Source organism: Ochotona curzoniae, unplaced genomic scaffold (genome assembly GCF_017591425.1).
Source record: "Ochotona curzoniae isolate NIBS_2020 unplaced genomic scaffold, NIBS_Ocur_1.0 contig_2688, whole genome shotgun sequence".
In the NCBI taxonomy this organism is placed as follows: Eukaryota; Metazoa; Chordata; class Mammalia; order Lagomorpha; family Ochotonidae; genus Ochotona; species Ochotona curzoniae.
The window spans coordinates 26,178,360-26,192,110 of NW_024465553.1; the positions used below are offsets into that span (position 1 = coordinate 26,178,360).

Sequence of the window (13,751 nt, forward strand, 5' to 3'; positions counted from 1 at the left end):
TTTTTGTTACAAAATGTATTTATTTTCAGCCAGATAAAATTTTCCAACTGCACGTATTATAAGGTCTGCCTTTGATGCAGGCCCACAGTTTACAAGACCTGTTTCTAATTATTACAATGTATATCAAATGTTTCTGTCTCTTAAAACATAACTTAAATAAACAGCTAACATGTGAGTTGCCAGTCTGGCCATGGACGTGAGGGGTGTGCAGTTCTTCACCGCTGAGTTCCAAGTACTTGGAACCTGGTCAGACACCCCAGGTAAACAGGAGGCGCAAACCCACAAGCTCACCTATGGAGAGCGCCACCGTGGCAGTGATCCTTCTGTGAAAACTGAGTGATGTGGGGAGGGGGCAGGGGACAGAGAGGACAGGGTATTACACAGAATACGAACGCCATCCAGGTAAATTCATGGAATGCTGAGCGAAAGAAAGCTGCACAAATGCCAAACCATGGTTCACGTGATGGTGGTCTGTGGCACCTGTTTGTTGGACACTCAATAAATATCAAACAACGCACTGGGAGTTGGGGTCTGAGAGTAATGTCATAGCAGTCACCTTGGAGCCCAGGAGTGGGTGTTAAGTTGTGGGTTTTAGGAATCCCGTCTTTTGATGCTTCAGAGGAGACCATTCTATTTGGAAACCATGCACAGCCTCAGACAGGCCTTGGAAATCTTGACAAGCATGGAGAAACTTGAAGACAGCAGGTAGGGTCTTGGCTAGAAGAACACAGAGTGATCCATGAAAATCTTGATTTGTCTCTCTGAAGTCAAAAGCCTGATGGGCAGAGAATGCCCAGGATCCAGTGGATCTCTCTCTCTCTCTGCCACCTGTTAACTCCCCAAGCCCTGAAGAGGCACCGAACCGCCTAGGCTGAGCAGTGTCCACTGTCACAGATCTCATCATGATAGCACCCTGGCTCCGTCTGCACTTGAACGAGTGGCTCTTGAAGCTCTGTGTGCTAGAGTCCTCCACTTGCTCCTGGATGGACGGACGTACGGACGGCGAGGTGGCTGCTTCTAAGGCCGATGCTGCTGAAGCTCCCTCCCAGCGGGCTCTCACTCTCCGTGGAGCTAGGGCTGCAGCTCTGGAGACATGTAGGAAAAGTTTCTGAACTCATCCTGGTTGATCATAGGCAGGTGCGCCTCATCCATGGGCGTTAGAACCGGCTCTTCCTTGATGAAGTCAGGGTCGAAGTTACTGACATCTTCTCGGGATTTCTGTGACAGACAAGAAACAAGAGTCAGTGTGGGGTCCCTGTCCGCACGGGACTCGGTCCCTTGCAGCAGCCGGCTGACAGCTGGCTCAGTAGCAGCCCCTTGCAGCCATGCACGCTGGGAGTCAGCAGAGCCTCGGGGCGAGTCTATAGCCTTCAGTCCTCTGACAGCAACTACGAGTCGCCAAGCCCATGGAAGTGTCGCTGGGCAGGTCGGCCTTCCTACACAAGGCATTCATCCGGCCATGCGCACCAGCCGATACACACAGGCTCATGTTTGTCAACAAAGGGGTGAGAAGGGTCCTGCGCCCCTCCTTTCCATCTCCTTGTTGGCACCCAATTCCATACGTGCAGAGCTGCTCTCATCTCTTTGGATGTTGAGCCTAAGGGGTACTCTCCTGTTATGTTCCTCAGCACTCAGCTGTACCAAGCTCTCCTGGGTCAGCTACACAGTCAGGGCTGTAGGATCCACCTCTGATCACGAGGCTTTCCCCAGGGCCCAACCCCAGAGGAGCCGGCAGGGGAGGTCCACAGAAGGAAACGACTCTTAAAAACTAAGTAATAAGGCAGTGGAGAGGTGGCTTCGGGACACAGGCATTCAGCGCTCCTATCCTGTGATGCACGCTCTGAAAGTCTGCAACAGCTGGGCAGGGCTGAGGGCAGAGCCAGGAGTCCAGACCCTGAGCCGGATCTCCCATGGGGCTGCTGCTCCTGCTGCCTCCCCAGGTCCATAGTAGCAGGACCCTGGAGTTGGAGACGGAGCCAGGAATGGAACCCAGGCACTCTGCTGTGGGACACGAGCATCTTAACCCCACGCACTGGGGTCCAAAGCTTAAGGGGCTCTTACCAAGTAAGCCCACTCTTTTTTCAAAAGCTGTATATTTTACAACTTTCTAAAAAATACAATCCTTAAAAAAACGTTTAGTTATTTTCATTGCAAAGGCAAGATTTACAAAGAAAAGGAGAGGCAGAAAGATCTTGTATCTGCTGGTTCACTCCGCAAATGGCTTTCATGGTCGGAGATGAGCCTATCCGAAGCCAGGAGCCAGGAGCCTCCTCCAAATCTCCCACACAGGTTCAGGGTTCCAAAGCTTTGGGCCATCCTCTGTGGCTTTTCCAGGACATAAGCAGGGAATTGGGCGAGAAGTGGAGCAGCCAGAATATGAACCAACGCCGAGATCAGATTCCAGCACTTGGATGTGGAGGATTAGCTAGTTAAGTGACTGCACTGGCCCCCTATTTTATATCTTCCTCAAACAATGTCCAAATCACCATCTCCCTCAGTCCAACATCTCTTCTCTGGCTCAGTATCTTTCTCCCTCTTTGCTTTCAGGGCAACCCTTTCAACCCCTCTAACTTTCTGGCTGGTCTGGCTCCTCTACAATCTTGACCGATGGGGAGCAGGAGCTTAGATCTGGGGCCATGGTGGGCTGCCCAGGGGCTGCCATGTCATGCTGCTGAGCAGTCTGGACAGGGGCCCTGGCTGCTCTCAGGACTTCTCGGGCCTGTGGGACTTGGCCTGTGCTGTGCTGGGATGAGAGCTGCGGTGGCTGTGACAGAGCCCACGCTCTCCAGCCATGTCCCACTCTCTCTCTGTGTTCCTGGGAGCTAGGGGAGCCCACAGGCACCCTGACCAGGGAGCACTGACTTTCCATTCAGCCAGCCTCTTCTGGGGAGATCTGGAAAGTTCCAGTCCTCTTAGATTCTGGGAGATTTTCTTTCAATAAGCGGGGAAGGACCCAGGGCAGGAGAGAGGGGAGGACCTTGTGAGGTACACCTGTGCAGACACGTCGGCGGCAAGGACCAGCCCCGCTTCCGGGGGAGGTTCCCTGGTGTCTGTGCATCTGTGCTCAGCCCAAGGGATAGAGAGGAGATCCACAACAACCTCTCACACTTACGATTCTGGGTCTGAAGGGCGGCTCGAGCTGGCGGTGGTTCAGCTGGGCCCAGTCGATCTCCTTAAAGAAAGGGTGTCTCAGGATGGCGTGCTCTCCTCCCTGGGTCAGGCTGCCCAGGCGCATGGTGGGGTTCTTGGTCATGAACTGAGGGAGACACAGAGGGGGAGAGGGAGAGGGTTAATCCACTCATTCATCTGCCGTAGAGATGGCCTGGGTTGGCAGGCTGGCAGGCGGGCGGGCAGGTGGGCGGGTGGCACACAGGCTTGGGCCCTGGCACACAGGCTTGTGGCAAGCCTGCTGGCTGCCCCTACTTCACGAGCTGGATTTTCCATCTCGAGCAGCCCAGCCGACATGAATCACGTCTCACAGGCGCAGCTGTGATGTGGATTTACGGCCTTGCCCACTCCCATGGCAGCTACGGCCCCAAGCAGAAAGCTCAAGGGCTCACTTCTCTGGAAACACCACGTCGTTTCTTTCCTGTTGCAGGAAAAGCACCAACTGATGACAGAGTGCACCTTTCCCCAGGCGTGCTGCAGCTGTGGCCAGCCAGCACCTCATGAATGGGCTGCTTTGGGGGGACAGCTGTGCCGTTTTTCCCAGGGACCTGACCACCTGACCAGCTGGCCAACATTCCTGCTCCCTAGCAAGACCAGACTGAAAACAAGAGAGAGCCATTGTTTGCAAAGACCTGTGTACAGCAGTAGTAAGGGTGGAAAAGCTTGGGTTTGGGGCTCTGAGACTTTTTTTTTCTGCAGCAAAGGTTAACAAGAATTTTACAGGCAGCTTTCTAACGATGCTCCCGCTCATTCAAAAATTGATAATTCATTAATTTGAGAGGCAGGAACAAAGACAAAGAGCTCATTACTGGTTCGCTTCACAAATGCCTGCAATGGCCGGGGCTGGGTCAGGAGGAAAGTAGGATTCGGGATCTCCCATGTGGGTGGCAGGGACCTCCTCGCTTGTGCCATTGCCTGCTGCCCACCAGGCTATCCATTAGCAGGAAGCTGGAGTTGGAAGTGGACCTGGGACTTGGACTCAAGCACTGTGCTACGGAGATGTGTGTTTTGATGGCTGTTATCCATCTCTCCCCCATTTTGTTCTGCTTTTGTTGTTTACAGATTTATCTGATAGACAGCATTTTGGCGATTGTGGGGGTGAGAAGGAGAGAGATCTACCCCTGCTGGTTTGTTCACTCTCCAAATGGCAGTAACAGCTGGGGCTTGGCTGGACAGAGGGCAGGAACTTTTCCAGGTGCATTCGCAGGGGACTGGAGCAGAGGCAGAATCACCAAGACCCATACGGCATTGCAGGTGGTGGCTTAACCTCGCCATGCCACAACACCAGTGCCGTCCCCATTTTGAAATAAATTCAATGACTAAGACTTGGTTTCTGCGCAGACCAAAAACGACAAGCATTGCCACAGACTTGAGCAACTGTGTTTATTTGATTGGGAAACTGGTGTTGAGCTCGTAAGAGATGTTTTGGGCTACAAGTGCCTTCACAAAATGCCCAAGTGTTTTGAGTACATCTTGCCGAGGGATGGGGATGGGCTAATTCACTTTTCATGATCAAAACATGGTTCTCTATTTCCCAAACACCCAGGCAAACTGAATTGCCCATTTCCAAGGAAAATTGTCTAGGGTAACAAAGTTTCATTTTGGCTCACTGAAAGTTATCTGTAAGCAGTAAGTTATCTGTAACTTACATAACTGTTGTATGGAGAACATATGACAGGCCCCAAGCACACTTCTTCAAGTCTGATCTGTGAATTACACCAAAGTAATCCCATGTTTACAGAAACCCTTGAGAAGCCAGATTTACAGAATTAATCAAAAGCAAGCCTTTTTGATGGCACAAGAGATGCAAAGGTGGTGCAGGTGGCTATCCCCGCCCTGCCAGGTGGCCAGAATTCACAGCTCCAGGACAGCAGGAAGTGATGAGCAGTGAATGGTGAACAGTCCACCCGACAGGATCTGCCTCATCCAATGCCCCCAACTTCAAAGGGCAGCTCATAGGAAGCAAAGACACTGACCAGCTTAATGGCTTCTAGTCCCAGGGAGAAGACATTGAAGGCACAGGTGTGCTGGTTTGGAGGCTCATTTCAAAGGCCCACAGGAGCAAAGCCCAACTTTTACTGCAGAAGACGGATGGGAAATAATTCAGCCTGGGGACTTCAGTAACTTTGTGAGACAGGCATTTGGCCTGGTGGTTAAGATGCTTGGCTGGGACACCAGCTAGCTCCTAACTCCACCTTCCAGCTAACACACGCCCAGGCAGGCAGCAGTGGGAGCTCCAGGCATTGAGCTCCTGTCACCCACAATGGAGACCTGGGTTGAGTTTCTGGCTTCCAGACCTTGGCCCCACTCAAGAACTCTTGCAGGCATTTGTGGAGTGAAACAGTGGATGGAAACTCTTTTTTTTTAAAAAAAAAAAAAATGATGCTACTACATTCACTCAAATACCTTAAAACACGTATTTGTAGGAGGAGAAGGGGGGCAGTAGGATACCCCTTACCAGAGCTGCCCTATAAACAGGAAATGACCCCGGCCACTGTCAGATGAACTCAGGAAGGTTAGGATAGGTGGTTTGAACAGGTATGTGGCTGAGGGAATAGCTGAGACAGCTCAAGGATGTCAGACTCTAGGAGGGTTTCTAGTTAACAGGAAGGGAAGGTTGGGAGCAAGTCCCAGAGAATTATGGGGGAAAGAATGGACAGAGACCACCAATTGCCTGAAGTTGGTGTGAACAGTTGAGTTTAAGATCACAAGGCTCCTCCTGGCTGTCTGATGAAGCAGTGGTGTTGAGTAACAGGAAAGGGAACAGAGCAGCAAATTATTCTTTGTAGTCTGGTAAATTTTTTTTAGAGGATTTGTTTATTTGAAAGGCAGAGCTATGGAGACAGAAGTAAAGACAGAAAAGAGCTACCATTCACTGGTTTACTCCCGTGTGGCTGGGCCACACCAAAGCCAGGAATAAGGTGCTTTATCTCGGTCTCCCACATGGGTGCAGGGAGCCAAGCACTTGGGTTATCCTCCATTGCTTTCCCAGGCCATCAGCAGGGAGCTGGGTGGGAAGTGGAGCAGCTGAGACTTGAACAGGTGCTCATATGGGATGCAGGCATTGCAGGTGGCAGCTTAGCCCAACGCACTGTAACACTGATCCCTGTAGTTCAATATATTTTTAAAAAGATTTATTCAACTGGAGCCAATATGGGATACTTGCAGACAGAATATTAACCAGTTGAGCCATTGTGTTGGCCCCATCCCCCCACAAACATTTTAAGATGCCCATGTCTACCCAATAAAAAAAAAAATGATTTGCCAGAACCACAACCTTAGGTGAGAAGTGCTTTTGTTGCTCAAGCTAGGGCTGATGTCACCCTGACTAGTGACCCCTGTACCCAAGCACTGGGTGCCCATTCTGCCTTTAAAGCTTCCTCAGCCTCAACCCTCCTGAACAGGTACAGCATCTACTATAGTACGAAGATTCTACTGCAATGCCCACTCCCGAGTAAACCTACCAACTGTTGGAGAATCTGTTGGTATTTGGTTAAGCAAGGCCTTCCCACCTGCTGAGCCTGGGAACCCTGTTTTGCAGCTGAAGGACATAGGCATCCACATGGCGGGGGGGATTTGTGGCATCACTCTGGGGTACACGTCCAGACCCCTAAGTCTCAGGAACACTTTGGGTGGCAGAGGGAGGGCAGAGGAGGCTGTGGGGAGGGAGACAGTGCAGACCTGGGGCAAGCCCCATGTCTCAGACACATTTTGATTGGTCCCTAGAATATGTTTTAAAATAACTGCAGTTATGTTTCAAGCACTCAAAACCTAGGAAGTGTTATATCACACAGCAGTCAGATTTTTGCAGTTTCTTTCAGAAAATGGACTTTTCTGGAACACTGGGCCTGCACACCTCCCCTGAGACAAGGGCCAGTTAGTTGGGGCAGTAGCAGAGGTCCACTGGGTTGCTTCTCATTCCCATGGCCTCCCTGGTGAAACAAACCAGAACAGGAGCCAGTTCCAGAAGGGGGAGGGGTGACGGGGAGCTTGTGACATGGAAAGGGTGAAGGAGGTTTGCAGCCCCACTGTGACACCCCCTCCAAAGCCACTGATCCCAGGTATGAAATCTGCAATGGTCCACAATGGAACAGTTAGAGGCTAGAGGTCCTGCTTGCTACTCTAGGCATGACACCGGCCGCTTCCTAAAACCCATCCCGCTGCTGTGAACCATAATGACATAACAACCCCTTTGCAGAAAACGCCTTCTATTTGCTGTTGTCCCTAAGGGAACCCAAAAGCCAAACAAGCTCACAAGAACTCTGTGTCGAGCAATCCCTTCGGTCTAGACCTGAGGTTCCACTTCAAACGTAGTCACCTCAAATGACCCTCTTCCTGACTGAGGGCCACATGGCCATGCCAGCCAGGAAGGAAAACCATGTGAGTGCAGGGAAGATTCTGGCACACTTGCTAAAGGAAGCAGGAGTTTTTCCAGGGCTGATGAAAGCGCCTTGCAAGCTGCCGGAGAGTAAGAGCAGTAAGAGCGGCTGGGTGGAAAATCTGAGTCCATGTGGAATGTCAGCGGAGGGCGAGGAGAGGGACTCCCCTGCACAACCTGCCCTGGATGGGGGGCCCTCACAGGGAGTGGGGGCTACCATGGGACTCAGAGTCAGCCAGCCTTGGGCTCTGGCAACTTCACAGCAGCCTGCAGAGAAGGTGTGCCCACAGCAGGCAGAAACCAGTCTTCGCTCTCCCCTGCCTGCCACCTCCTTGGGGGAAACGTGTGGGAGGGAGCTGGGCTTATGCAAACCAGGAGAGGAGCTTTGCGGGGTGGGGGTTGGGGAGGGCGCTTCAAAAAGTTCATGGCAAAATGGAACTAAAAGGTGTGTATATTGGGTGAAAATCATTTGCGAATCCACATGGAGTTTTTTCATTCCACTCATTTTTCAGTCAACTTTTTGAAAATGTGTGGATTTCAAATTTTTTTGACACCGCAATACACACATCTTTTCAATTCCACTGTCCGTGAATTTTTGGAAGTGCCCTCACATGAAGGAGCTAGGAAGACCTCTGATATTGAAGACAGGGAGGTTAATGTCAAGTCCTGCAGTTCAATCACCGGTGTTTGTAGGCCAGTTCTAGCCTGGAGCAGCTCTGTGACCTTGGAGGCAAATGTCTCAACGTCAATGGACCTCTCATTTCTCAGCCACACCAGAGATTTTCCTGTACTTCATCATGCCAGGATGTAATCACCAATGCAAAGTACATAGGAAAGATGCAAGTCTTCCAGAAACAGGGACATCTGTGAGGATCCTAATAAACCACTCGGAGGTCCGTCCTGTCCTTTCTAAAGGCAGAAGTTGGGATTGAAGGCCTCTGAGAGACTAAACCCTGGGGTTGGACTTGACCCTGAAGGCCAGCTGGCCTCCTGGCTACTCTTCATGGCAGCCAAGAAACACAGTAAGAGGGGCTTCCTAGCCCAGGTTCTAAAGTGTTGGTGGGGGGTTGGTGGCAGGCATGGTCTTGGCAAAACAGAATTTCTGACAGCGAATCTTCTCTAAGGAAGTCTTAAAGCAAGCATACATAGAACACTCAGGTTTTCATGTGCAATTAGATGTGTGTGAAGAGAGACGAGGGCTGCTGTGTGTAGAGATGAGTAAGAGGGAGTGACCTGGTATTGCTCTGGCATTGGGGACAGGACTGATCATGTCCCAAAGCCTGTGCTACCTGAAGCAGCTTTGGTTTGGAGCTGTCACACATTCCTGATGGCAGAGTCTAAGCTGACCCTGTGTCAGTATGAATCTCGAGACAACAGAATCAAAACACACTCTGAAACTCATCAAAACGTCAGCAACGGGTGACAGTAGCGCTTCCTTTTCCAGAATCTGATTTCACAGAATGAGAACTAGTTGTATAAAGAGAGCAATTAGACTAATAGGATTTTCTTCCAGGAGCCAAAGAACACTGAATTTCCCACCTAATAGTTGGATTTGGCTGTTGGACAAAGAAAATAACCTTGTCCTTTCATTCAATTTCAGACATTAAACAAAGGGCAGAGCGAATTAGTGGCTGGCACTGGTGAGCCGGGAGGGGAGAAAACCAGGCCACAGGACATTCCCAATGCCATCAATATTCCAGGGAGAGCTACCAAACGGTAAGAGGGCATTTATGATTCTAAGCCAAGTCTCGGGGAGGAGGGCAGGGATAGAGCATAGGGCACAGAACAGAGCGAGGTTCACAGCCACGGCTGCCAAACCCCCTCCAATGCAAAACTGAGCTGTCCCTAGGGGCTGACTCAGAGCAGCCTGTGTGCAAGCGTGTCACCAGCGTCAGGAGAGTCTGACCCAGTGAGGAGAACTTACCAGTCCCTGTTCTTTCACAGTCCTTTGTACTGGTTGCAGGATGCATACACCTGGGGACAACAGGCCTCTGGGATCAGGGCAGCTGCAGAGGCAGGGCAGGGCTGGGCAGGTGAACGAGTGGACCACGCAGCAGAGCAAAAGAGACACAGCAGGGCTGGGGGCTGGCACTGCTGAGGCATTATTCTAGGGACAAAGGTGGGGCCACACAGCCATACTTCAGCTGAAGCTGGTCTGCGGGCAAGGTGTACACGGGGAAGTTTTTTTTGGCGGGGGACTGAATCTTCCTTGGTACAGCTGGGTGCTGCTGTCAAACAGTGGTTGGGCCAGACCAGGGGAGCTGCTCTGGCCTGCTCAGATTCAGCCTGGATGGAAGTGAGCAGGGTGGGCGGTGACAGGCCATCAGCACGCTCATCACAGAGACCACCCTGCTGGGCATCAGCACAGGATGGGCAGGAGTGGCTGGAATGGCTGATGATGATAGCGAAGGTAAAGGCAAGAATAAAGCTGTTTTGGCTAAAGTTAGAGCTTTCTAAGCAACTGAGACTCGTCAAGGGTACTGAGAAAGCTCATGGAAATGAAATGAATACAGTTGTTCATTTTAGTGCCAACCCTGCTCATCAAGGACCTTCCAGAAGTTCATGAAAACTGTGTCCAACCAGGATGCCTATAACCCACATGGGAACATCTGGCTTCAATTCCCGGTTCCAGCTTCCTGCTAATGCATACCCTGAGAGGCGGCAGTGATGGCTCAAGTGACGGACGCCCTACCATCCACATGGGAGACACCAGCTGATTTCTGGCTTCCTAGCTTGGGCTCTCTTGTGGACAGTGAATCAGGGATTGGAACACTGTCTGATTCCGTCTCACACACAAATGAAGAACATTTCTTAAAAACAGAATTCAATGCCATCCAATAATGGGAGGCCCAGGATTGTTTCATTGGAAGAATTTCCAGCAAAACCTGACGGACTTGTCTGAAATTAGATGGGAGGAGAGATGAATGTCCACAGTCTGTGCCAACCTCAGCAGTTTGCCACTGATGCTTTCTTCCTCTGTGGATTTATCACTCACATTCTGGGAGCGTTGGGCTGATATGCTCAAGATATGCTCAAGGCTGTAACTTCCTCCATCACAGAGGCCACAGATCCCTTGGGTCTGAAGTGAATTTGCCTTTCAAAATAATAATAATAATAGAAAAAAGTTGTTGGAGTGGACGTGTGGGTAAGTGGGTTGCCAGTGTTAGGTTAGCCCTGGCAGGCTTAACGAATCTGTATCAGATCATTCAGGGAGATCTTAGACACATACTCTACTTCATTTCCTCCTTAGGAAATCTCCTGAATAAATGCCCCGTGTTGCTCCTAGTCCTTCAGGAGTATAGCATGAATAAAACCAAAATCAGCAGCGGGCCATTGGGCTGTGTCTTCCATCCTGTCTGTGATAGGAATCCAGCAACCCTTTCAGAAACTACTCAATTCCTTGAAAATGTTTCCAATAATCAACCTTCCCTATGTCTTATAAGATTTACTACATTGGCTGGATCCCAGGTCATCTTAGAAGCTTCCTTTAGGTCATGACATGATGTTGGTTCAAAGCAGGGGAAGGTCAGAGGCAAGTTTCAGGGATGGAAGTTCAAGGTCATGCACTATGCTAAGGCCAATGCTATTAGTTGATTTGGTTTTATTCCCGGCAAACCGGCCTTCAGCTGCTTTAACAGAGGGGTGAATTTCATTGCTCCCCAGTAACATCCAAGTGGTAAAGTAAGAGGCAGCTCTGGACCCCAGTTGCACAAGCTAGGAAAGAACTGCAGAAAACTCACACCAAATGGAATCAAACGCACAATTTTGAAATCACTGCATACTTTTTAAAGAAAACTCATTTTTTCCCATCAACTTTTTGAAGACCTCACATTTTTGCACGGATTTTGAATTTTTTTTTACGCCAAACTAAAATCCTTTTATTTCTATTTTCCCACAAACTTCTGTAGCTACTGAGAAGAGTTGAAGTGGCTAAGGAAGGATTCTCCAAGGGCTTATGACACGATGTCCTTTATTTTCAACCCTGACCACTTTCCTTCTTTATCATGGATACATGTTATCTTTGAGGTCCAAAGTAAGTGGTCAAGTGCTGGGTGGGTGTTAGCCTAGTGGTGTAGATGCCTGCATCCCACATCGGAGTGCTTGGGTTGACTCCCGGACCTGGTCTGTGCCTCCAGCTCCCTGCTAATGCAGACCTGGGCAGCAGCAGTAATAGCTCAGGGGACTAGGTTCCTGCCACCCATGGGGGAGACCTGGGTTGGATTCTGGGATCCAGGCTATAGTTCAGATCAGCTCCGGGCAGCGTGGACATTTGTGGAGTGAACCAGAATCTCTATATTTCTACCTTTCAAATAAGTTGTGAAAGTTTTAAAAAAAATAGAAACCACATATTTGGAGCATAATCACCTGCTAAAAATGATCCATCTTTGATAGTTGCCCAGCATAAAATGAAAAGCAAAAACAAAGTATATGACATCAGCTCACAAGAAGTTTTCTGACTTGAAGCAGAGAGCTCTTGTGACACAGATGTAGGTGAGCAAACCTTCACACAGAGTATGTCCTCATGCTCATTTTACAAAACTTTTAATTTCTCTATGCTCCTAGTGCAGATGGAGATGAAAAGAGGTGTGTGTTAGGAGTACTGCATTGAAAACAGAAAAACCAGGGCTGGCATTACAATACAGCAAATAAAGCTGCTACCTGCAACACTGGCATCCCATATGGGTACTGCTTTGTGTCCTGAATACCTTGCCTCTGATCCAAATCCTGGTTAATGGCCTAGAAAAATCAATGGAAGATGGCGCAAGTACTTGGGTTCCTGCCACCCATGTGGGAGATCCAGATGGCATTCTAGGACCCTGGCTTTGGATTGGTCAAGCGCTGGCTGTTGTGGCCATTTGGGGAGTGACCCAGCAAATGCAAGACCTCATCTGCCTCTCTTTTTCTGTCTCTGTAGCTCTTTCATATGAATACATAAATAAATATGTAAAAACAAAATCTCTTTGCACTGCTTCCTATACATAAAATATCATGCTCTTCATCCTTGGGAAATTTGGAATCTAATGAGGGGAAAGATGTTGAGGAAGATCATTCTAATAAAACCGCATGATTTTAAAAATACACCAAATGTGAAGTCTCTGGGAAGGTCCATGGTTTTCCATTGTCTGCCAATGTCAGCCATGATCTGTGAGCAAATGTTCATTTCTGAAACATATTCACTCCACTAGGAGCCTGGGGTCAGTCCTGGCAAAGACTTCTGATACCCTTCTTTAGAGTCCCCCTTAACCATGTTAGCAAAGCCAACTCTATGTTTTGAAGTGGGCCCATGTGTGCTGCTCTGGTCCTATTCTCTTCTTCTCTTTCTTATTTCCTCCTGGCTTGCCAGTCACCTTCTGGCTTGATCCCTTGAGCAACCATCCTTTACCATGGTGGGAGAAGAGTGACTAGCAGCCAAAGTCCCTTGAACTGACTGCCTGAGGACAGGTGCAGGGCTAAGAGTGTGGCCTCCTTTGTGCATCGAGCTGAGCAGGAATGTGGCCCACAACGCCAGGATGGCGAAACCTGCTAGGTCTGATGACAGATGGGCCCATACGCCTGCACACACAAGAACTTCTGTAAGGTTCAGGGACAAAGGCACACTGTGCTCTCTCTCTCTCTGCAGCCAAGTCTGTGATGCTTCCAGAACTGACAGAGGTCTTAGAAGAACGCCCCACACTGCTTCCTGCACTTGGCTAACCTCGCCACCTGTGTGAATCCAGACAGGGTGCTGACATCCTCTGAGTCAGCACTGAGCCACGTGATGATTCAGCAAAGCCCTGACCTCTGACTCGGGCACTAGGTCCCAGTTCTTCAGTCACTGACGATCCCCCCATTTTTCTGGAACTGGACAAAGGCAAAACCCAGCCCCACCTCCAAAGCCCTAAACAAACACAAGCCTGCTTTTGAGACAAAAATATCAGCCTTTGGGGATCATTTAGTGATAGCTTAAGAAACCTGATAGCATAGCAATGACAGAAAACACGTAATATTTATTCCAAAGCCATGCAAAAAAGCCATTAAAATATTTAAGGTCAGCACTCTGGAATGTCTGAATCTATTTTTTACACAAGTGCGCATCCCTGTGTATTTTTTGTTAACATCTGAGGGTATTGCAGGTTTAGTAATCCATTCTGTGACAACAGACAGTGGGCTCATTCTTTATTTGGAGCCTGCATACAAAGGTTCATTCAAAAAACTCATGAAAAAT

General features: G+C 49.4%; 1 protein-coding gene across 1 annotated transcript in view; it reads right to left on the reverse strand.

Moving 5' to 3' along the window:
* Positions 1-13,751, reverse strand: part of PRKCH (protein kinase C eta) — a 220,856-nt gene continuing 207,105 nt past the window's right edge. The window contains exons 13-14 of the mRNA XM_040975480.1: positions 3,113-3,256; positions 1-1,218 (exon numbers count right to left, since the gene is read on the reverse strand). Of these exons, the coding sequence (XP_040831414.1) occupies positions 1,072-1,218; positions 3,113-3,256 (291 nt within the window). The 3' untranslated portion in view covers positions 1-1,071. The remainder of the gene's footprint in view (positions 1,219-3,112; positions 3,257-13,751) is intronic.